The sequence below is a fragment of the Rutilus rutilus genome, assembly GCF_951802725.1.
Source record: "Rutilus rutilus genome assembly, chromosome: 7".
Classification (NCBI taxonomy): Eukaryota; Metazoa; Chordata; class Actinopteri; order Cypriniformes; family Leuciscidae; genus Rutilus; species Rutilus rutilus.
In genome coordinates this window covers 6,562,190-6,586,873 of record NC_140221.1, presented here as the reverse complement: position 1 = coordinate 6,586,873, position 24,684 = coordinate 6,562,190, and the positions used below count along the sequence as shown (strand labels likewise).

The 24,684-nt window shown below is 37.9% G+C and overlaps 1 protein-coding gene across 2 annotated transcripts; it reads left to right on the top strand.

Annotated features, from left to right (window-relative positions):
- The first annotated feature begins 283 nt into the window (after positions 1–283).
- Positions 284–24,684, top strand: akap10 (A kinase (PRKA) anchor protein 10). 2 transcript variants are annotated; one of them, XM_084413197.1, is made up of 15 exons: positions 284–681; positions 2,906–2,953; positions 4,552–4,737; positions 12,291–12,863; positions 15,575–15,673; positions 16,000–16,084; positions 18,030–18,153; positions 18,597–18,733; positions 19,498–19,642; positions 19,743–19,913; positions 20,059–20,168; positions 21,004–21,083; positions 21,324–21,376; positions 21,487–21,582; positions 23,524–24,684. In XM_084413197.1, exons 1-15 carry the CDS (start codon positions 660–662, stop codon positions 23,527–23,529), a joined length of 1,935 nt encoding a protein of 644 aa, XP_084269323.1. In that variant the 5' UTR covers positions 284–659; the 3' UTR covers positions 23,530–24,684. The 2 variants fall into 2 exon arrangements, with proteins under 2 accessions (XP_084269323.1, XP_084269322.1); XM_084413196.1 differs by having other exon boundaries at positions 21,001–21,083.

The following is a 24,684-nucleotide window of genomic DNA, read 5'->3' as shown; positions in this document are numbered from 1 at the left end:
GCGACTTTAATTGTTTACAGTTACACTATACCATCCCTATACTGTTAAAAGCAGGCAAGGATAAAAACTCCATCAGATAGGAGAAAAGAACCGTGAGAGAAACCAGACTCGGCAAGGTACAATTGCAATAAATCTACAAACCATTATGTAGTTGAATACGCTAAATGTATGCCTCATACTTGTCATTAGGTCTTTGAATAAAATATAAATTGAATATGTCCGAAGACAATTATTGAGTTGCAATAGATGATGTGTGATAATTTAAGTCCCTCCTACAACGAGTGATGCCAGAGACACAAATGTTGTGAGTGCCACCTAGCAAGTCATGTCTAATTTTGTAATACAGTATCCTCTTAACGAGACAGTAGGAATCTTATGTGGCCTGTATGGGAATTAAGTCTTTTGATTTGTCAGGTCTTTTCCCATAATTCCAGCAGAAGCGCTGTGCCGCAGACACTCCGGAAGTGAGGCGTTTATTGACAATATGGCGACCGGGCCAGCTAAGAAGGGACTGGAAATTTTTCGGGTTTGACAGTGAGCGCAGATGTGGAAGAGCAACGCGAAAGCTGTGCGCGATAGAGTGTTATGAATGAAGGGACTCGGGAGCTGTCGGGATGTTGTCTCTGAGCTGAGCGAGTGTTCACAGCTTCAGATTCATCATGTCGTTCTTCAGGCGGAAAGGTAAGGAAGTGCTCCGCTCGATGATGATGAACAGTTTGGGCTTTTCTGGACCGATGCTGAGCTCACGTCCTCATGAATGTGACATCAAAACTCGTTTATTCTTTTATTCTTTATGTTGGCCATATAATCCCTTTTATGCATATGCATATCTTCTGCACATCGTGTAAAACAGCTATCGAGGGATTGGATATTCCCGATTCGAGTGCACGTTTTGATATTTAGATCACCAAATGAAAACTTGTTAATTATAGTTGCATGTTTTAGTTGAAATAACGCTGATTCCTAAAAAAAAAAACCCGTTGTTTAGATGTTCGAAGTAACACGCATATGGTGTAGTGTCAGTCGTCTGACAGGCTATAGCCATGCCTGAAAAACCTCATGCTGGAAATCTTAATATGGAATGAAACAAGCATAATTGTATGAATCATATCCTGACTAAACATATCTTTTTTTTATTTATTCTTGTTTGATCCCATTTCAGTTGATTTGAAGTTTTTGACAAGGAATATCTTTCTTTCACATCTTTAATCTGATGGTATAAACAAGCTAGATTGTCAAAGGTCAAATAGAAATGTTGTATCTATTCTATTTAGACCAGTAGTTCTCAACCTTTATGACTCTAAGGCCTCCTTTGTCCCAGAAAATATTTGAAGGCCCTACATTCTAAGCTGATAAAAATAAATAAACTAAAAAACCTGTCAGTTTAATGTTGTACATCTATATTTTTAGTTTTTTTGTTAAGCTTCTTAATTAAGATTAGGTTAATATATTTAAATTTGCTGAGGCCCCCTAGTGGGCCCCATCCCTGGCCCCGGCCCCCTGGTTGACTATGGGTGTGTTCACACTTGGCATGTTTGGTTAGATTAAAACAAACCTGTTTATGTGTCATCGTAGTCGCGATGTTGCCCATCACAGTTCAGTACAGGCATCAGAACCGCGTCTCCTCGCAGCAGATCTTCATTTGTATGTGATGGAGGGATTCCTGATGCTGTTTTGACTCCTTTACTCATTTCATAAGATCTTCATGTTCTCAGCTGGTCAAAATACCATCATATGTAGGCTACGCACATACAACGAGCATATTTAACCCAGAACACAGCATTGTTTTTGATGTTTCGGTAAGTTCTCGAAATAGACATAATAAAAGCCGACCAATCAGATTGTGAACGTATCCCTCCCTATGCCTTTAGGTTCGGTAAAATTAAAATGCCAGTGTGAACGCTACAATGTTAAAGCGCTAAAATTACCTGGACTAAATGTTTATTTTTTTATTTTTTGGTCCGGACCAAACGAACCAAGTGAACCAGCCGTTCATCCCTCTGTCCTTCCCTTTCTTTAAACTTCCCTTCTACAGGGTTCCTGTGGTCATGAAAAACCTGGAAATGTCAGGGAATTCTCAAATTTTTATTTCCAGGCCTGGAAATGTCTTACATGATAAAAAAATTCATTAAGAGTAAATATAAAAATCTTTGTACATTTGTTCCACTTATCTGGTAATCACACAGCTGGAAACATGAGAATGAATCGGCCAAAACGAGTGGCAATGCTGCTGCTGTCTTTAGTTGTTTATACATAATAAACCATAAGATTGATCTGCAGTTTTGCATCTTCACTAAATAATGTGACCGATCTTTCCCAGAATCCCTGTTCACATGACAAAGAGCATAAACATGTATCCTGTGACAGTCAGAGCCCTAAGGGAAGGAAGGATGCCCTCTTAGCCCATGTCCTATTTAACAGGAACCTTTTCTCTTTGTTCTCAGTTGTACAGTCTTGTCATTATACTTTTTCTTTATCCATCAGAGATATGCGAGGTAATATATGTTATGAGCACAGCAGAGAATTATGATAAAAATGCTGCTCATTGTAAAGAGAAATATCATCCTCACTCTTCGCTTGCACTCCTGCCAACAATAATCGGGATGTTGGAAATGCCTGTCGTTTTGCGCACCATGATGCTAGTCTGTTTGTTTGCCACTGGGGTTTGGTTTTGTTTTGTTGATAACCTCCAGCAAGGCCTCACCCCATGCAAATAATCCAGAAAACATGCAGTGGAAAAACTCAAGAATAAGTGATGTGTGGATTGGTGCAACAGCCTTTTTTTTGCTTCAAATAATGGGTGTCTGTGACTGGTTCCCAAACGGCTGCTGTGCTGGATAATCATTAGGACAAGAAGAGATGCCATCAATTATAAATTATATTTCCTGTGTTCTTTATCTTGCAGCTAAAGGAAAGGAACCTGAGAGACCAGCAGATGCCAAAGCCAGCAAAGGTGAGGGTGATAGTCCTTTTTCTTTATAGTAACTTTTGTGATGTTATGGTGGGCTGTCATAGAACAAGCTAGAATGTAGAACAATAGACCAGGTTAATTTGTATCAAGTTATACAGGTAGTTTCAGTTGCTTGGCATGTGACCCAGACTGGAAATAATAGTGTAAAAAAAAATGTGAGGGACTAAAGGTCAGTTCACATCAAGAACGATAACTATACTAGGCTATATTAGCATCCACACCAACAGATGATATCATTGTTTACTCTAAGTACACGACTGCAGTTTTGTCATTTTGCAGCTTTAAATGCTTGAGCTCTTTAAAGCAGGATGGGTTCTGATTGGCCGTCTTTTTAATCATTCATCAGATGGAAAAAAGTTCAGAAGTGATTCCAATGATATAGTTTCTCGGTGCCATTATTATTATAGTTGTGGTGTGGACTTTGCTATTCTTTTATATTTAGAATGATTTTTAGAACTTTATCTTTATAGTTAACATCCTTGTGAGCGGGCCTTTTTTCAGGCCTGTTTTGCATTATGCTTGCAAGCTGCTGTTAAACGCAAATTTGTTTCTGCCACTGAATAAAAAAATAAAAAAAGGTAATTGTTACTCTTTATCTCACAATTCTGACCTTTTTCTCTCAATTGCGAGTTTATATCTTGTAACTCTGGCTTTATATCTCGTAATTGCAAGTTATAAACTTGGGAGTTGCAAGAAATAGTCGGAATTGCAAAATATCAACTCGCAATTTTAACTTTTTTTCACGCAATTGTGAATATATTTCCAAATTCCGACATTATTTCTCAGAATCGTAAGATGTAAACTCGGAATTGCAAGAAAACAGTCAAAATTGTGAGATAAAATGTGTCTCTTTTTTTCTTAGAATTGTGAGATATAAACTTACAAATGTAAGTCCAAATTGTGAGGTTATATCCTATTTCTATTATATATAAAAAAGTGAGAGATACAAACTTGCAATTCTATTCCTCCCAATTCAGAGTTTATATGACATAACGTTCTGAAACCATGGCACTCATGTTAAAAGTTCAACTTTAAGAAAATCTTTTAGGTGTTTTTTTTTTCTCTTTTCTTTTTATCATAAAACATATTCTGTGTGAATTGCCCGTAAAACTTAAATGATTTTTGATTTGAGATTTTACAAAATCTCTGCTAAGTGTGATGTAGAACAATGTTATGGCTAGTCATTGGCCGCTCAACAAGAAACAAATAGGGAAAGTGACCAGGGTTGGTGTAACAATTTGTAGAGTTTATTTGGAAAAATGAACAATGTGTCCTAAACGATAACATTCTCAACATTCTGCAAAGAAATTCTGCTAACTCAGTTTGATTCAAATGATAGAATTTTTATATATAACCGCTTTATGTGCTCTATAACATTTCTAGGGTTGTAACACTCAAAAGCTTTGCAGGTTTTATAGATTTAAATGAATAACTAGCCAGGGGAGGACATGTAGAGGTTTATCAGCGTGTGGTAAGCATTTCTTACCAAGATTAGCAGTGAAGGATTGTAGATTGGAACTGGAGTCAAATGCAGAATTCTATTGTGTATGAATGTTCCTTCTCTGTGTGCTTGTCTCCAGCCCCAGTGTCGCCCCACTCCCCCTCCCTCAGCGGGCGTAACCATCATGCTATCCTGGAGGCGGCGGGACCCAGCCATGTGGCCATCAATGCTATCTCAGCCAACATGGACTCGTTTGCTCGTGGCCGCACTGCTATCCTCAAAAAACAGCCTAGCCACATGGAGGCAGTACACTTCGGAGACTTAGGTACACCAGCCATGAGTTATTCATGCCATTCAATACTGATTCAAATGCTTTTTTTTTTTTAAATATGATATTTATTTGTTGTAATATTTTCTAATTTTACTGACAAATAAACAGTACAATCACAGGACAGGACCAAACACAGCTACACACATACACAAAATATATATATATATATTTTTTTTCAGTTAGATTCAAGTTTGCAGTTAACCACAACACTAAGCACAGGCAAAAACAGATTTTTGACTAATGGGAAATTAAGGACAAGGTGAACTTGTACAAATGGACCAAATTAGATATATAAAATATGTAAAAAATAATATATATATAATAAAAGATACCGCATTGGCAAATTTGCAGTGAAAACACTTAGTTACAATGTCCAGAAAAACTTTTGTATTGGATGGTTTTATTTTTTTCATCAAATATTGGAACTTTAATGTTACAATATTTAATGAGAGATTGAGTCTGAAATTTCATTAGAGGCTTTCCAGCCGGAGGAATCTTTTGATAGTTCCTAAAAGTAATGGCGGAAGTATCCCCTTTTTGGCGTGTTCATACCGCAGGAATTGGGAACGAATTTAGTTCTAGGAACGCCTTTTGGGGAACTAAATTACCCAGCACAATAGGAACTACTAGTGACGTAAGTGTACGTTGATTGGTCGAACGCATGCTGTACGAAACCGCACCCGCCTTTAAAAAAAAAAAAAACTGTGTAAACGCACACATATTTAAGACATGAACATACTAAGGCTAATGTTAACAACATTTACCTATCGCCTTTGTCTGCGACGTTGTGTTCTTTTCGTAGATTTTATTATATGTTGCACTTTACATTCCATCTCTGTTATCAGGAATCTCACGACATAACAAAAACACAGCTCCAATCACGCTGTCATCCATTCCATGTTGTTAAATGTTGCACTTAAATGACGTCGCTGTCGGTGAGTTCCTACTGGCAGTGTAAATGCAGCCAGGAAAAATAGCCCTAGGTTAACATTTAGTTCTCGGTCAACTGCCCTGGTGGCTAGTTGCTGTAACTACCCGGTGTGAAAGCTCTTACTCTAAACCATTTGATCTCAAAGCTGCTCTACTTTTCTTTACTTGAACTAGGCTTGTTAGCAACATTTGTTGTAAGACTTACTGTTTTGTGCTGAGCATTTTATTCTTCATTTATTCTTAAAAAGTTTTGAAGTTATATTAACAAACACAAAAGCATAAAACAGTCAGGACAACGAAACACACATTTGTGCTGAGCATTTTAAATGAAATCTGGTGTGTGTCAGCGGTCGAGGGAGCAGGAATTCTCACATTAGTTGGAGGATTTAGTGAAGCTTTCTGGAGTGTTAGAAATGGCTTTTGCTGCGCACTGGCTGCATGGATTTTATGTGGAGTGCCGTAATCTCTTAACCTTTTTATAGCTCTGTGATTGGTGGAAACCTGTTCAGACAAACTCCTCCACTTTAAACGGATACTGTGAATACGTCCGTGTCTGTTTATCTGTTTCTTCTCCAAGTGCTTCTTTTCACAATAGGCCTGTCACAACTGTTATATAACCACCAAGTTAATACGATTATTATACCTCATCGTTATTTTTGCTCTGTTTTCCAGGAAGAGAAAGACTAAACCTGTAAATATTAAATGCATTTGTGCTAATATTTATCTTTTTTTCTTTTTAATCCACGTTTACTGCACCGAAATTAATATTTTGGGCCGAAACCAATATATATATATTTTTTTTATATATATATATATGTTTTATATATATATACAATTTGTTTAATTGTATTAATACAATTTGTTTAATTGTATTATTACACTTTCTAATTAATTTAATTAATTTTCAAAATTCATGAAAATGTAAATTTTTGGAAAATTAAATTAAAGTTGATTTTTTTTTATAATCAATTAAATGAATCAAATGTATTTAATAACACTCAAATAAACTGAGTTTAGCAAACAATGTAATTGAACATAGGGCAGTTTTCATATCAACTTTTAAATAATAGAATTTAAAATGTCCTTGGATATAAACAATTGTTGTAAAAACTAATTGTAGCAACATTTTTAATTTTACAGATTGAACTTAAATTTACCGTAACGAACCATATATTTAATTAACAGAAATAATGTTAATAGACCCAATGACTAAATTCAGTTTTTTACTTTTACAATATACTGACAACCACCTTAAGATCATCACAGGTGGTAATGAGAAAAACAAATGATGAATCAAACTTCATCATAAGTAGCTTTTCCACAAGCTGAGGTAAATGCTAATATTTAGAAGGTGCGCACAGTGTCATACACGCAAATACAAAACCCATCATGGTATTAACACACGACACTAAAATAATGCAATAAACATTAATTTAACCACATACGATATAACCCTAATGTACATAACTGACAAGAAAAAACTAAGCAGAAACAGTTATTTAAATGAAATCCATAAAATGTGAAGTGTTACACTTTATGGTTTTTTACTGTAATTTATAAGATGACTAAAGAACATTTATAAGATGTTCTTTTTCACTTCCAAAAACTGTACATGGTGCAGTATTTTACTGTAAAATGTCCCATTAGATCCATTCATTAGATCAGTTGTCAGGTTTTTACCGTAGCATTTTTACAGTCTTTGGTTGCCAAACCAGTGTTGCAAGGTGACTCGGCCAAGACAATGCTTCTAACGTCAAATCTTTACATGTTGTCTCCCACACAAAGAGGGCTGGTATTTTGCCGGCTCAAGTACACTTCTTTGCGTTCTGATACTGGAATCATTTAGTAGATTCCTGAGTTCACATCTCAACCATCTTCTGGTGTCCTGTGGTGTTGAAACAGGAAGGTGTGGCCTTTTCAAAGCATTCAAAGGAGGTCACTGCTCTATTATCAGATTTGTATTGTGTATGTGTTTATTTATGGAACAAAGTCTGTGCCGCTGCTGTATAAGAAGTAATAGATGGCTGGGTCTGATCTGGAGATCCCATGGGTTTGAGTTGGAGGCATTACAGGTGTTTGCTGTAGGCATCATTACTGTTTTTCATACTTTAGAGTTTTTGAACAAACATCTAATACTAAGTGTTTTTTCCAATTTTGTACAGTCCTATTATCAACGCAACGCCCTGGGATCCTATTGGGGACTTTTGGACATGCAATCATTGCTTCATTTGATTATTCTTATATATATATATTTTTTTGTTTAGTCAAGTTTTTACTGCTATATGTTTTGTTTGTTTTTGTTTATTGTTTTTGGTATTTTTGTTTATTCCTTTTATTGGGTTTTGGTTTTATTGTTTTGTTGTTTAGTGTTGTGGTCATTTTGTGTGTGTTTTTTTTGTGTGTGTTATTGGTTATTTTTATATTGGTTATTTATTTTTTATTATGCTTATTTTATTTATTTATTTATTGGTTATTATTTGTGTTTTGTTTTGTTCAGTCTTTCCTCTCTTCACTTTATAAGAAGATTGAAGTTTGATCACATTTTTAACAACACAAATGGTATTACCTGTCCAAACCCTCGTTTTTAACAACACATTCTCACTCTTCACATATTGAGGCTGGGTCAGGACTCCTCGGTTTCACTTTTTAACGCACAGGGTACTACCGCTTTAGTGTCATTTTTCAACGTGCAGGGTACTCCATTGCTTTCGGCGTCATACACAGACATGATGGGCAAGCAAGTTTTATCATCACAATGAAATGATATATATTGGGGTATAGTTTTGCCATTATGACATATGTTGGGGAGTAATCAATTTAATCAGCCAAAATAATTGTATTTATTTCTCTTATTTTTTATTTACACTATTTAGACATGCTTGAGCCTGTAACCCATCACCGCAACCTGTGACCGATTGCGTCATGATAAGTTTGGGTGTAGTTTTGAAAACCTTAAGTTCCCCTCTTTTCTTTATATATAGATATCGGATGGCTTTAGAAGACTTTGATTGCAACACGAGATGTTTGTAATAACTTTATACTGTTTTTTTGGTCAGTTTTTGCAATAAATACCGTGACTGTACTTATTACTTACTGGGGTGGGGTTAGGTGCTCCAAAATATCTATGAAAGTATCAATATTTATAAAAGCGTTTGTACTTTTACAAATGCTAAGAATGAAATGTCTTGATCGGATGCATAAGGCAAACAACTGAAAGAAATGGAGTACCCTGCACATCAAAAAATGCTTTAAAAAGAAATGCAGAGGGGTCCTGACAAAGTGTCAATATCTGCGTCCCAATTCAGAGGCTGCCTCCTTCGAAGGCCGATTGCGTCACAGCGGTGCGATGAAGGCTGTCCTATTTCGAATGCTGTTTCAAATGCAGCCTCGAAATGCGTTATTTGACCCGTGGCAATTAAGGATACAACTGATGGATCCGTCACGGCCTAGCCTACCCTTTACTTTTTTGAGAGAACTTGCCAGATAACACTTTTAAATGCAAGTATTGGAACTTACTCAGATATCTAATGATACAAATATAAAAATAAAAAAAAACATATAAAGCAGTTCAAATGTTGACTTGTGATTTTATATAGTTTATACTCTTTATTATGTACAGAATTGGTCCAAGGCAAACATATTTAGACAGGTTGTGAACCCTGTTTTTGTTTTCAGGCATTGTAATGTAACTTTCAAAAAAGTCCAGTACAAACATTCGTCAACGGCAGCTGTCACAGTTGCTATAGGTGACAAGACCAATCCTCTGTATGCTTGACTGTTTATCAACGCCTGGTCCAAATTTCGAGGCCTTCGAAGGATACAGCCTCTGAATTGGGACACAGCTATATATGTGACGAGTTGGGAGTGAGAACGTGTTGGGTTTTTAAAGGGGTTAAATGTGGAATTCAGAAACCCTTGTTATTAGCAACACTGGTGGCCGTTAAGTAAACTACAGCCTGGACCTTATAACTAGAATGCGGAACAGTCACAAAATTGGGAGCTGTCTCGTGTCCCACAAGACATAAGGAGCGTCCCGCATTTAAACTGTGCATTTTTTTTTCTTCCCTGAAATAATAATATTACAACAAGAAATATAATAAATACAAAAAATGCAATTGGCATTTAAAAATCCATTTATGCAGCCGCCATGTTCTGGCTAGAGCGTGAAAATTACCAATCAACGCATTCGTAGAGAGCTATTTTTCAGCTGTTGATGATTGGATGGAGCAAAGTATCAGTGTGGACCTCATTGAAACTCATGAAATACAGCTACACCAGCCACAACTTTATCTAGACACATACTGATCAAACCTGCCAGATCCAACAAAAAAATACAAGTTCAAGATGCACCGAATCTGTTAAAACCCATTTAATGTTTGTATAGTCTAATAAAGGAAAATAAACAAGTCGGTACTTAAAGGGCTCATCGGATTCCCATTTTCTACAAGTTCGTACGATTCTTTAGGGTTTTCATGTGAAGTTTGTAACATTCTTTGGTTAAAATTCCTCAATGGTTGTGTAAAACCACCCTTCTTACCTCCTCAAAAACAGCTCTGTTCACAGCGACCCGTTTCGGTGCATGTCTCTTTAAATGATAAATGAGCAACTGCTCACCCCACCCCTCTCTTCTGTGGGGCGTGTTGACACAAGACATGTAAAGTGCTGCCTTGGCGGACAGTATGCAAATGGCTGAGAGCGAAAATATGCTAATACGGGACAGTCTGTCAGTGGTCGTGGGCGGAGCATGAGCAATATGGCATCATATTGCTCAGAAAATCCAAACGGCTTGATTATTGAGAGTGTTTAGCCTTTTTGAAGATTAAAAAAAAGGAGTGAATGGATTTTTTTCATTGTATGGTGATTGTGTCCACACTGCAAAGACACATTTACACTCACCTAAAGGATTATTAGGAACACCATACTAATACTGTGTTTGACCCCCTTTCGCCTTCAGAACTGCCTTAATTCTACGTGGCATTGATTCAACAAGGTGCTGAAAGCATTCTTTAGAAATGTTGGCCCATATTGATAGGATAGCATCTTGCAGTTGATGGAGATTTGTGGGATGCACATCCAGGGCACGAAGCTCCTGTTCCACCACATCCCAAAGATGCTCTATTGGGTTGAGATCTGGTGACTGTGGGGGCCATTTTAGTACAGTGAACTCATTGTCATGTTCAAGAAACCAATTTGAAATGATTCGAGCTTTGTGACATGGTGCATTATCCTGCTGGAAGTAGCCATCAGAGGATGGGTACATGGTGGTCATAAAGGGATGGACATGGTCAGAAACAATGCTCAGGTAGGCCGTGGCATTTAAACGATGCCCAATTGGCACTAAGGAGCCTAAAGTGTGCCAAGAAAACATCCCCCACACCATTACACCACCACCACCAGCCTGCACAGTGGTAACAAGGCATGATGGATCCATGTTCTCATTCTGTTTACGCCAAATTCTGACTCTACCATCTGAATGTCTCAACAGAAATCGAGACTCATCAGACCAGGCAACATTTTTCCAGTCTTCAACTGTCCAATTTTGCTGAGCTCGTGCAAATTGTAGCCTCTTTTTCCTATTTGTAGTGGAGATGAGTGGTACCCGGTGGGGTCTTCTGCTGTTGTAGCCCATCCGCCTCAAGGTTGTGCGTGTTGTGGCTTCACAAATGCTTTGCTGCATACCTCGGTTGTAACGAGTGGTTATTTCAGTCAAAGTTGCTCTTCTATCAGCTTGAATCAGTCGGCCCATTCTCCTCTGACCTCTAGCATCAACAAGGCATTTTCGCCCACAGGACTGCCGCATACTGGATGTTTTTCCCTTTTCACACCATTCTTTGTAAACCCTAGAAATGGTTGTGCGTGAAAATCCCAGTAACTGAGCAGATTGTGAAATACTCAGACCGGCCCGTCTGGCACCAACAACCATGCCACGCTCAAAATTGCTTAAATCACCTTTCTTTCCCATTCTGACATTCAGTTTGGAGTTCAGGAGATTGTCTTGACCAGGACCACACCCCTAAATGCATTGAAGCAACTGCCATGTGATTGGTTGATTAGATAATTGCAGTAATGAGAAATTGAACAGTTGTTCCTAATAATCCTTTAGGTGAGTATATATGCAAACACCATATAAAAGTGAATTTTGCATCCGATGACCCCCTTAAGGAAATTTATTTTAGTATAAAATGTAATTTTTACCTACTAGCCTGTTGCTTAGTTTGATATAGGCCTATTTAGCAGACTGAAAAAGTTTTGTGGAGTAAATAGGCTACATTGTATCACTCATTTGAACCTGGGCAAATTGAGTGCCAGCCAGTCACAAAGCCGGTCACAATTAACAAAGCTTATTGGTGATTTAAAATGTTATCGTCCAACGTGATGGGAAATAGGCTTTCCATCTAATGGAATTCAATAATTGTCTCGCAAAATGACATCTACTGTCCTGCAACAAGAGCAATGACCATGTGGTCACCCTACTTAGGACCCCAATCCTTCACATAAAAATCAGTCTACAGGCTTTCATGAAAACTCTTACATATAGCCCCTTTATGCATGTTATCTCTCGATTTAAGAAGCATGGTTTGTAGCACTGGGGTTTAAAAAGTGTTTTTGCTTTTCAGGTCGTTCCAGTGTCAATTACCATCTTCAAGAGACTCGCTCTCGGCTTTCTAAAACCGTAGACCAGATCCTGCGAGATAATGTGGCCATGCCCTACTTCATACAGTTTATGGAGACTCGCTCAGCTGATCACCTGGTCCGCTTCTGGCTTGAGGCTGAGAGCTTTCGGTCCACTAGCTGGTCGAGGGTCAGGGCACACAGCCTCAACTCAGTCAAACAAAGCACCTTGGCCGAGCCGGCGACTGCTCTGGGATCTCCCGACTCCCCAGAATCCCCAGGCGACCCCAGCAGGCCCTCAGCTCTGGACGAGGGAGATGAAGAGGACCCCTTCTCCTCACGGACATCCTCCAGACCTCACACCCCCAGCCCTCAGGACACTAACTCTTATACCGGGGCTCTGATAGGCCACCGGAACTCTGTTAGCTCAGAGGGGGCGGCCCGGCCTGGGACACCCCACCTGCAGCCCACCGTAAGATCAGAAACGCCCACCAGACAGCCCTCCTCCAGGACAGGCACTCCAGTTAAAGGCCAGTCTCCTGGTGGCCTCCGTGAGCTTTCTGAGAAACTTATGAAAAGTGAGTACCGATGTAACAATTACAATGTAATCTTCAAGTGTTCTAGCTGTTTGTTTCGACATTATTCCTGCACTGAATCCCTCCAGCTATAGACGATAACTATAACTGATGACTAAAGATTCTAAAAATAGTTCTAAATTTAAAATAATAGCAGAGTCCACAGCACAACTGTAACGATAATGGCACAGACAAACTATATCATTGGAATCACTTTCAGAACGTTTTTTTTCCAGCTCATGAACGATAAAAGAGCCCGAGCATTTAAAGCAGCAGTCAAAACTGTAGCATGTGGTTAGAACAAACAGAACAATACTGGGCATTGGTGTGGACGCCTAATATAGTTATAGTTATCTTTATAGTTATCGGTGTTGGTGTGAATGGGCCTTAAGAGAACCTTCTTAGTTAAATGCTGCTTAAGTAGAATGTTCTGTGGTATGCTGTTGATTATCACGTACAGTAATTGACCCTTCCCTCAATTAAAGAAGGAAAGACAAGTTCCGCGTCAATTATTGCTTCTAGCGGGAAACTTGATTGGCCGCGGGGGAAGTGATGTCACGCCATTGATAAAAACTGACAGCTCCCCAAGCCAACAGCATACCAGAGGTGGAGCGAACCTAAGAATATCAGAGAGATAGAGAGAGATACAGACACGCACAAGCACAGGGACGTAACAACGTGTTTGCAATATTGCATTTACAGTGTGAAGCAGTAATTTGAAGCTTGTATTTTTGTTAAAGCACTTTTAAATGTTTATTACTGGAGATGCATATTGTCTAAATAGTCCTTAGGTGAGCCTCTGGATATTTGTTGTTATCATAATTCCTTTCCAGGTAGTTATGTCACATCCCTTCCTGGTATCCTGACATGGACGCAAAAGCAAAACTTGGTGTGAAACTAGTTAAAAGATAAAACTCTGCCCAAGCAAGTAGATTTTTATCACTAGTTTCATGTTAACACATGATGTTTAGCCTAAATGTTATTGTTATGCTTTAGAAACAGTACAGGCATGCCTGATATATCAGTACCAAAAATTTCTTTTGTGTGTGTTTTTGAACTCTGACCTGCAAATGTGATGTTTCATCAGTAGAGGATCTAAATGACCTCATTAGTAAAAAAAAAACCCAACAACTTAAAGGGATACTCCACTTTTTTGGAAATAGGCTCATTTTACAACTCCCCCAGAGTATAACAGTTGAGTTTGACCGTTTTCGAATCCATTCAGCCGAACTCCGGGTCTGGCGGTACCACTTTTAGCATAGCTTAGCATAGATCATTGAATCGGACAAGACCATTAGCATCTCTCTCAAAAAAAAATGACCAAAGATTTATTTTTGAGATATTTTTCCTATTTAAAACTTGACTCTTCTGTAGTTACGTCGTGTACTAAGACCGACGGAAAATGAAAAGTTGCGATTTTCTAGGCTGATATGGCTAGGAACTATACTTTCATTCCTTCGTAATAATCAAGAAACTTTGCTGCCGTACCATAAGTGCAGCAAGCGTAATGATATGACGCAGCGCCAGAGAGATCGGCTGAATGGATTCGAAAACGGTCAAACTCAACTGTTTAACTCTGGGGGAGTTGTAAAATGAGCCTATTTCCAAAAAAAGTGGAGTATCCCTTTAAAACTGCAGGGTTTGCAGTATTCATTAGTAATTATGCAAAAGCTGCACCCTAAACTTTCGTTTAAACCGAGCATTCCAGAGCATGTGCTTAACTACAATGAGTTTTTCATGGTTAGTGGCTTTTTACCATTACAACATATTCCTTTCGTATCAGACGATGACTTTTAATATCCATGCGGCATTGGTTTTATTGAGCAGGCTTGGTAAATGATCCCATTTAGCATCTTGGCAGTGGACTACAATGAACAGAAGTCAGGAGCTGAGTATTCATTTATGGCCAATACAAAGAAGCTCCAAGCTGTAAAAGCGGTGAATGGAAAAAGTCAGTTGAGCCGAAAGACATCAAATCAGCTTAGAAGGAGAGTCAGATCCTATCAGCCCGTGGCTTCTGCACCGAGAGTATTCAGTGTCTTAAAAGGGAACACGTCTTTGTCCACTTCATTGCATTTTATAAGGCTGGATCTGGATTTTCTGAACGCCTCATATGGATTTTATGAAAAGAGCTTCAACATTTAAACATGCTCTGATGAGATTCCTCATCAGATAGACACCCATTAAACCCAAACACTTTCAACATGGCCTTTAAACACAAGAGTCTTACTTTTCATGGCTGATCGGCAGCCTTAAATCTTAATATGCATGTATGTGTGTGCGTATACATGTGTATATGTAAACTTGTGTGTGTGTGTGTGTGTATATATATATATGAACAATGGTGCAATTCAAACTTCTGTATACATGAACATATACTTCTGTAAAAGATTTAGTTTTCTGGTGTCTCTAACACGGTCTTCAGTATGAAATATGCACATCCTGTATTTGAGTTTGATATTAATGTTTAACAAGGTGTAGACGTACGATTTGTCCCTAGGCCTTTGCTCTAACTGCACTAGACATTTGTTTGATTAATAGTGACACTTAAGCGCACATGAGGCTTTGATAAATAGCCATGGTTGAAATGTGAATTATTACAGTTCTGTGAATAGGGATGTTGAATATAATAAAGGTAGACTGATTCTGATATGTCCTTCATCTTTTCCTTTCTATCCCTTTTCAATTTCCACATCTTTTTTTTTTGTTTGTAGGTATAGAGAGGGATGCTGTTAACATTTTCACCAAGTACATATCTCCAGATGCTGCTAGGCCTATTCCCATCACCGAACAGATACGCAACGACATTGTGGGTAAGAGAATTCCTTATCACAAATTACCTCTGTTTAATGACTGCTTAAGAAGTACTCCAATGTTTTTTTTTTTCTGCATTTGAACAAATATATATATATTTAAAAGAGATAACTGTTCGATTAGTAAATGAGCGTCTGGTTTTATGGATTCATCCTCTGGATGCTTATCATTACATACCTTATTTTAATTGAACTGCATTTTTATGTTGCATATCCTCAAAATGACTGTCCTTGATTAGCTGGAATGGACTTAAACAATTTTTAATAAGGGTTTCTGTTGGGATAGTGTAGATTTAACCTTTTATTTTTTTTTTTACTTTTGCCAGCGAAAATCTGTGGTGAGGACGGACAGGTGGACCCAAACTGCTTTGTCATTGCACAATCTGTTGTTTTCTCCATCATTGACCAACAGTAAGTAATTTCACTCTGTTTTCTGTCCTTGACAATTACTGCTCTTGTATCTATAGAAGTGTACATTTATCAGATTTATTCTTTACATGCAATGTACTCAAGAGGCAGACTGTGTAAGCATGCAGACTGACGTCTTTGGCCGTTCATGAGCATTAAGTATTTTTTAACTCTTTTGCCACCAGCGTTTTTGAAAAAAGTTGCCAGCCAGCGCCAGCATTTTTGATAATTTTCACAAAAGTTTCATGGCCCCCAGAATATTTTGTTGCATGACTATCTGAGCATGCAATAAATCAAAAGTAAATTTATAGTTTTAATATAGCTTCATGGGTCCTGGGTCGAGTTTTCATTCGGTAACACTAGGCAGTTTTGATTTATATGCTGTTTAATGTTGATGATCACATTACTTTACTTATGCATCTGCTTACATATGCTATCGCTTGTTTCTGCACGCACCTCCGGAAGAGGTTTTTTTTTTTTTTAAATAACCCCTTTAACCATGATTTTTGGCAAGTTCTGTGGATAGAAATGGACATTTTGAGACATACAAATATGACATGCCATCAACAGATTCAAGGCATGATTATTGCAGCACGTACCTTGAACTGGTCACAAACAGAAACCTTCATTTTATAATTTTAGACAGGATTATTCATGTTAATTTTCAGCTATAAGGTAGAAATTCATAGGGGAAAAATGAAATGGCACAACCCAGAAAAAGATTATTTATAATTAAGGCCACACCCAATCTGTGAGCACTTTTTTCTGGGCTTTTCATAGAAGATCTCTAAGGCTCTTTGGTAATTGAATGCTATTGTGGGGGGGGGGGGGGGGGGGGGGGGGGGGGGGGGGGGGGCATTAATGCTGACATTAGCTTAATTGAAAATATTTCCATATGTGGCTCTTTCATCCTTTCTTGTCAACAAGTGGATTCAGAGCCACCGCATTAGCAGCGCCGCCGGTCGCCATGTTTCAGTGTTTTTAGGTGTGTAAGTGAATGAAGTGATATTAGGCCTACTGATCATGTGAAGATTTTGCTGCGCCGCTGCTGAATACATTGTAGGGGAAACACTGGTCATTACTGCTGTGCTGTTTGGAAACGTCCGGTGTTGAAGCTTTATTCACAAACAAACAGCAGCCGCCTTTTACAGTTCCTCCTGAACCAAAACAACAAGCTTATGCTGTGTTCACATCATGTCGTAATTACCGTAATTAGAAGATGGCAACCCGTACTTGGAGCCGCTGCATTTCTATGACAGCGCTATCAACGGCGATTGTACAATCTGCAGCAGTCAGATGGTACAAGTTAGAGCTAAGGTGTTTACGTTCATTATTATTGTAATATTATGTGCTTTAGACATGAGGTAATATAACGCCGTATCGAGGCTTTGCAGACTCTGCTGTGTGCGTTCTTGTGTTTTGAAGGAGGTGTAGCTTTGGAGACTCTCTGAAGGGAGGGTGGGATCTCATGCTTGTAAAGCTAGCTTGCTATTGCTAGCCTCTCTGAAATTGCCTACCCTACCTTTAACATTGTCATCTCCATTAGCAAGCTAAAACTATTCAGAGATTTGTGATGATTGAAATATATTTTGTTCCATTCCTTTGTTCTCCTCCTAGTCCTGGCTGTTTTTGAACACAAACTGCTTTTGCTAGGTGTAGAGCTGGGGCTGTGCTGCCTCCATGGAGGTGGTACTTTAATTGCTTCTTATGAAATTTATTTACAGGACGGGGGGTATGAATTGTTATTTTGCCTTAATTTTTATGTTAATGTATTCCATTTTTTTATTTAGTTACTGTTTTATAATTAATCATACAAAATTGACATATTAAATTGACAGGCCTTATCCTAATGAATGATGTGACTCTCTTTGCTCTTTGAAATGTATTTGTTTATGCAGTCGCTTTTCTTTCTGTATTTACATGGACTTGTCTGGCATCTGTTTCACAGGCACTTTAGCGAGTTCTTGCGCAGCCATTATTTCTGTAAGTACCAGATCGAGGTGCTGACCAGTGGCTCTGTGTTCCTGGCGGACATCCTTTTCTGCGAGTCAGCCCTCTTCTACTTCTCTGAGGTGAGGATGCTTATTCATGACTGACCAACAGGCATCTACCTCTGAGGATGTTTAAAGGAATTTTACATTTAAAAACCCCAATATCCCTGTTTTTCATTTATATATGCATTTTATATATATAGATGTTGAATTATATATAATGTGCTGTACTTTTTAAATGCGCTTTAAAATTGGATTTAAGTGTTTCATGAGTCCAGATGTTTGGTGTCCTGTTAGAACACACTTTCAAGTTGAATTTATGCATAGAGCTGTATAAGCACAGGAAATATGCTGAGCTCGACAATCTGCCCAAAACCTGTTTCAAAAAGGCAGAATTCCCCAAAAGTGCAAGTGTGCGTAAAACTTGATGGATTTCTGATCCAAGTACATTTAAAGTGCCAAGGGATTATAAAGTGGGATTGAAACCTAATTCAAAGTGTGTGCGCGTGTGTGTGTCAAAATAGTACATGGAGAAGGAGGACGCAATGAATGTGCTGCAGTTCTGGCTGGCTGCAGAAAACTTTCAAGATCAGTTGGCTGCCAAGAAAGGCCAGTATGACGGACAGGAAGCCCAGAATGATGCCATGATCCTTTATGACAAGTATGTCCTATCTGAAATTCAGTATGATCTCTGTTTTGGCACATTATTTCTGTCTAGTACTAGAGATGGATCAGGATGGTCAACTAACCGACTAGTCATCAAATTATCTCAGTGAATTGAGTTGTGAAGATTTTGTAAGATTTTTTTTAACCTTTTTTTATTTTTTTATTGGTGGTATGATAGGATAAATTTGGACAACTTCTCAAAATTCAGGTTTTAGCCATTTTGTTTTCTTTCAGTGATTTTGAAAAAGAGCATTTAAATTCCACTTAAAAAGTAAAACTTGTTGGAGATAAATTATTTTTTAATCTCAATGTCTAAACTATAATGACCGAAAATTACCCCCTCATTTTGTTCTGTTCTGTGCCACGCTGTACTGTGTTTTATTTAATTTAATTTTAATTACATTTTTAATTTTTTTTACCACTACCATTCAAATGTTTGTGTTGGTAATATTGGTTGGTAGGTTCAAAAATACCTTTTTCTCTTATGCTCACCAGGACTACATTTATGTGATCAAAAATACAGTAAAAACAGTAATATTGTGAGATATTATTACAATTTAATATAACTGTTTTTTTATAAAAAAAAATTTTTTTAAATGTAATTTATTCCTGTGATGCAGCATCATTAATCCAGTCTTCAGTGTCACATGATCCTTCAGAAATCATTCTAATATGCTGATGCTCAACAGCATAACGATTACTCTAGGTTAGGTATTGTTTGGTAGACAGAAGACATGACAGTTCATATGCTCTCCTTAGGTATTTTTCACTCCAAGCCACAAATCCATTGGGTTTTGGTGACTCTGTACGGATGGAGATCGAATCCAATATCTGTCGAGAAGGCGGACCTCTCCCAGACTGCTTCAACACTCCACTAAGACAGGCCTGGACCACCATGGAGAAGGTGGGTTACGTCACTTTTATGTAAATGTGTGCAAGGGATGATAAAGATTGTGTTGCGAAAGGAAATTCCTACTGAAGTTTTCTTGTTTTCTCAACCTCAGGTTTACATGCCAGGCTTCCTGTCAAGCAACCTTTACTACAAGTATTTGAGTGACCTTATTAACTCTGTACGGGTGGACGAGTTCATTGGAGGAAATGCCAACACTCCGAACCAGGGCTGGACCCAGGAAGTCGACCGCAACTCAGGCGTCACGGAAGGGTCACAAGCCCAGGTGATTCACTGGTTCGATGGCAGCGCAAAAGGCCATATGGCTCTTTTTATTTATTTATAATAATACAGTGATTCTTCAGGAATATGGCTGCAAGTATGAGTAACTTTGTCCTGATATCCCAAAATGTTTTCACTTCCGGTTGCAGCAAGGTACTAAAAAAGCAGCAATCAAGATCCTGAAGAACTTTGATGAGGCGATAACGGTGGACATCGCCAGTCTGGACCCTGAGTCTCTCTACCAGAGACCGTATGCTGGGTGAGTCTGGGTTTGAAACCCCCATACTTACTTTAGGGCTGGGCGGTTTGAGGATAATGTGGCTAGGATATAAAGTGTTTATCGTTAGAGAAGCCGCAAACAGCATGCCATCCCGAATTCAGTTCTCTTTCGTGGCTTATTTCACTTAAATGGTCAAATACACACACACAATTATGTAAAAAATGTCCATCGTGTGGAGTATTCTCATAAACACAGTCAGTTATGTCGTACGTGAATGTTAACAGTTGAAAAGTCCAAAAACGTATATTTGTCAGTATATTCGGTCCATGCATTCAGACTTAAAGTGACAGTAGACAAATATACCTTCTACCGTCTGTTTCAGTAATGTTAATCAAACAAGACAGAACATCACTCAGTGCTCTTGACTGAATAACCTTTGTATATTTAATAAGTATCAAATTTATATTTAATTTATATAGAGAAGACTATGCAGTGTTTTATTTTTACATTTGATTATTCAATTTCTGCTGTTTCTTACATGTAACCTACTGTAGATCGTAGTTTAATAAATTAGTTTCTTTGTTCTATTGTTTATTCTTATTGTTTGTATTATTTGCTTCTTTGTTCTTTATTTTTAATAATAAAAATGAAATACATGTGATCATGATTTCAGGCTGACGTAGATGGAAAAAAATAAGCACTTGATAAAAAATATGTATTTTTTCCTGGCACATAAAATGTTAGCTAAAAATAAAATGTACAAGTTTTCGTGGTCCGATTGGGCCAGCAGAAAAAGATCCTCATTGTTGAGGCCTGGTATTATACACAAAACATTCAGATCCAGATTCATTGTGTCTCGCTTTCATCTCAGAAGAATGACCTTTGGAAAGGTGAATGAGCTGGGCCAGTTCATCAGAGAGGCCGAGCCAGAACCAGATGTGAAGAAGTCCAAGGGTAGGACACACACACATTTGATTTTTCTCCTCTCTCTCTCTCACTTAAACACAATTGCACATGTTGTGTATTGTGAGTTGGCTCTTAGTTATGACATGCTGAAGTGCTCTTGTGTGGAGAGTGTTGCCATGGCTATGAGTAGTCGGTGATGTGGGGTGATTGTGGTGAAGAGCGGTGGAAAGCAGGATTCACTGCTCTGTCCAGCTCACTCACTCACTCTCACTATTTCCTTTCTGACAGGTTCCATGTTTTCTCAAGCAATGAAGAAATGGGTGCAAGGAAACTCAGACGAGGTGTGCACCTGCTTATTGCATTCCTATTACATGTGCCATCTTTTTAATCAGTGGTAATTGATTTAAGCTTGTTATGCTTCATGATATACTGACTTTGTTTTTGGTTTCAGGCACAAGAAGAGATGGCATGGAAGATTGCAAAGATGATCGTAAATGATGTCATGCAGCAGGGACACCATGAAAGTCCTGAAGTAAAGTCAACAAAAGTACATAATTTTATTTTGTCTTTGCATTCATGCTTGAATTTATGGGATAGTTCACCCAAAAATGAAAATTCTGTCATTTAATTAACGTCGTTCCAAACCCAGACTTACTATATTCTTTGGAAAACAAACGTGATTCCTCAATCTTTATGCTCCTCATTTGCATTGTAATGCACCAAAATATATATGTGTGTGTGTGTGTGTATATATGTGTATATATGTGTGTGTATATATATATATATATGTATGTATGTGTATGTATTTATGTGTGTGTATGTGTATGTATTTATGTGTGTGTATGTGTGTGTATGTGTGTGTATATATATATATATATATATATATATATATACACACACACACACACACACACACACACACACACACACACACACACACACACACACACACACACACACACACACACACACACACATATATATATATATATATATATATATATATATATATATATATATATATATATATATATATATGTATATGTGTGTATATTTATTTATTTAGTATTTATTTATTTTTATGTGAGTTTTAATTTACCCGACAACCAAAAGTTTCAGTTAGTAATTTTGGGTTATAAATTAAACTAGTCATTGTAGAGTTGAGTTGAGACAGGTTACCTCTCAATATTTTTATATTTTACATGTATACATGTTTGGTAATGGTGAAGTGCATCCACACTTCTGACATGTTTACATGTTGCTGATCTGTGTTGTGTGACACTGCAACAGTCAAAATGCATTATCAGAGAAGTGCTAATTAAACTTCACTTTTGGTCAATGATTTTGGTCCTCAAAAATCTACTTTTGAAACTGAATATTCATCTTCGGTTTAGATTTTTATTTTATTTTGGTGTATCATTTATCATACAATGAAGTTGGGTTGAGACAGGTGCTGTCAATCTTTAAAAAGATATATAGTGACAAAATATAGTGAGTCAAGAAATGTCACAGAAAATTTGACATCAGCGATGCCAAATGACACATTACACGGCTCTGTGGAATACTTGATTCTGATAGGTCAGTCGCAACCATAATCAATACATTATACATAATCAACAGTGCATTATAATAGACGGCTCATCCGCCGCCATCTTGGCAGGATACACTCTCCTTTGCCATGGTTACTTCAACAGTGAGACCGAGAGAAATAGCGGCAGAGAGAGAGAGCGGCTTGATATTTGTTTGCGTTTTGTGATACGGCGCACTTTCTTGGGAATAAATGGAGAAGGAAGCGAAAGGAAAGGGGTTCTATCGGTAGAGACTAAATAACAACGGCAGGCAGCGTTATTTAGAGAAACTGCTTGACAATAAACTGACAGCAGCGACAGCGAGCTCAGCATGATTGCAGAAACTACACATTTCAGCTACAGATTGCCTTTTTTTTTTAACACAAATGAATGAAATGAATACTCTGCTAGTCAACTAGAGTTGTTTAATTTGTTATAGAGATATCTGTACCACAAAATGTTTCAAAAAGTCACTTTTTTCAATGACGTACGACTCGCATTGACAGAATGTACGTTCTGTCCGCTTACACGGCAGGTGCAAATGCACGTATCAGATTTATTTCCACTTATGAGTGATGCATGAAACCTCAAGTATGACTGAGCTCCCGACTTTTACAGGTTTGTGGGTTTGCACCCAGCCGCAGCGGACTTGTTCATAAGCTTCTAATGACTTAAAGCTTCTAAACTCTTGCATTGTGTAGGCACTGATACCATAAACCAGGTAACTGACTATGTCAGGGTATGTGAAAGGTGATAGGAATTTTCATTACTAGGTGAACTTTGCCTTTGCATGGCTGTTGTGTATTCATAGCCAATTTAGGCTTCTTTGAGAATCGCAGGTGTACTTCTTTGGTTTGATTCTATATTCTTGTGATTCCAAATTTCTGTCTGAAATATCTGATCTGTTCTGTTTTCATCAGCTTTGAGCCTCTGGTTCAGTGTGGAAGCAGCTCGTACCATCCCTCCTGACGCCCAAACGACCTGAAGACCAACACAGAGCTGAACTGCGTTAACATATCAGTGAGGACCGAAAGAGGCATTCCGTGACTTCCTGCATGTGTTTGTGTGTGAGAGCCTGAGTGTTTAGATATGCACACTAATAGCCAAAAATAAGATTTCTGTATGATCCAGCCCATCATTTCTAGCACTCAGAAGGATTTGTGTTTATTATTTGAAGATGTGCGAAATGAGTTAAAGTACGGACGTAAATAAACCAGTCAACAAACAAGCGCGAGCTATTGCACAGCAGACAAACAGAACAAGACTGAATGAACATTGACACAAGCTGTGGAACTTCAAAAACCACCTGAGTCGCTGTTGCGTTTAGCTTTTACCACGTCGACCAACATGAAGCACACGGGAATCTGAACAGGAACTGGTCTACGAAGTGGCGGAGACTAGTTTTCTAAGATTTTTCCTTCCTCATCTTAGTTCTTATCTCATACTTCTCTTTTATCTTTCTTTTTCATTCACCTTTTTAAAGAGTGGCTGTTAAGTGCTTAGGTCCTTTTTTAGTACAAATAAAGAGAAAAACAAAAATGCAGATATACCCAAGGTGGCTATGAACAGTTTTATGGTATGTCATAGTGGATGTAAGTCAATCAGTGTCTGAGACTGTTCTGTCCCTCTCTCATGGAGCTGAAGTGACTTGTGTTAAATTTGAAACTGGAATGGGAACAGGAGAATGTTCCCTGACTGCAGAACTCCATCTAAAACCTGATTCTAGACTGTAGAGATGCGCAAACTGAACTGCAATGTTTATCCCCGTTCTATATAAATGTGGATTCCTGGTTTCCCGCCATATATTAATGTTAGCTCTTTTTATGGTGATTGTTTTTTTTTTTTTGTATATGATATGTCAAAACTCTGTCTAAGCAAATCTCAATGATGACTGTTTTTGAAATGCGTACTTGGAAATGAAGTTATTGCTTTGGACCTCATTGAGATGTGGACGAGAAACAGACAAAAGACTTTTGGTACTATGTACCACTAATATGTTTTCTGACATATATGTGTACTTAATCTATAATATATTTAAATGTGTTTGATTTAAATACATATAATGTTGAAACGTCCCTTGA

Bases quoted from the DNA above. Each gene is read 5' to 3' on its own strand.
- akap10 (XM_084413196.1), top strand. From the start codon at position 660: ATGTCGTTCTTCAGGCGGAAAG. The intron at 16,085-18,029 runs GTAAGTAATTTC...TCTGTTTCACAG, and splicing joins TTCTCCATCATTGACCAACA to GCACTTTAGCGAGTTCTTGC. The intron at 19,914-20,058 runs GTGATTCACTGG...TTCCGGTTGCAG, and splicing joins CGGAAGGGTCACAAGCCCAG to CAAGGTACTAAAAAAGCAGC.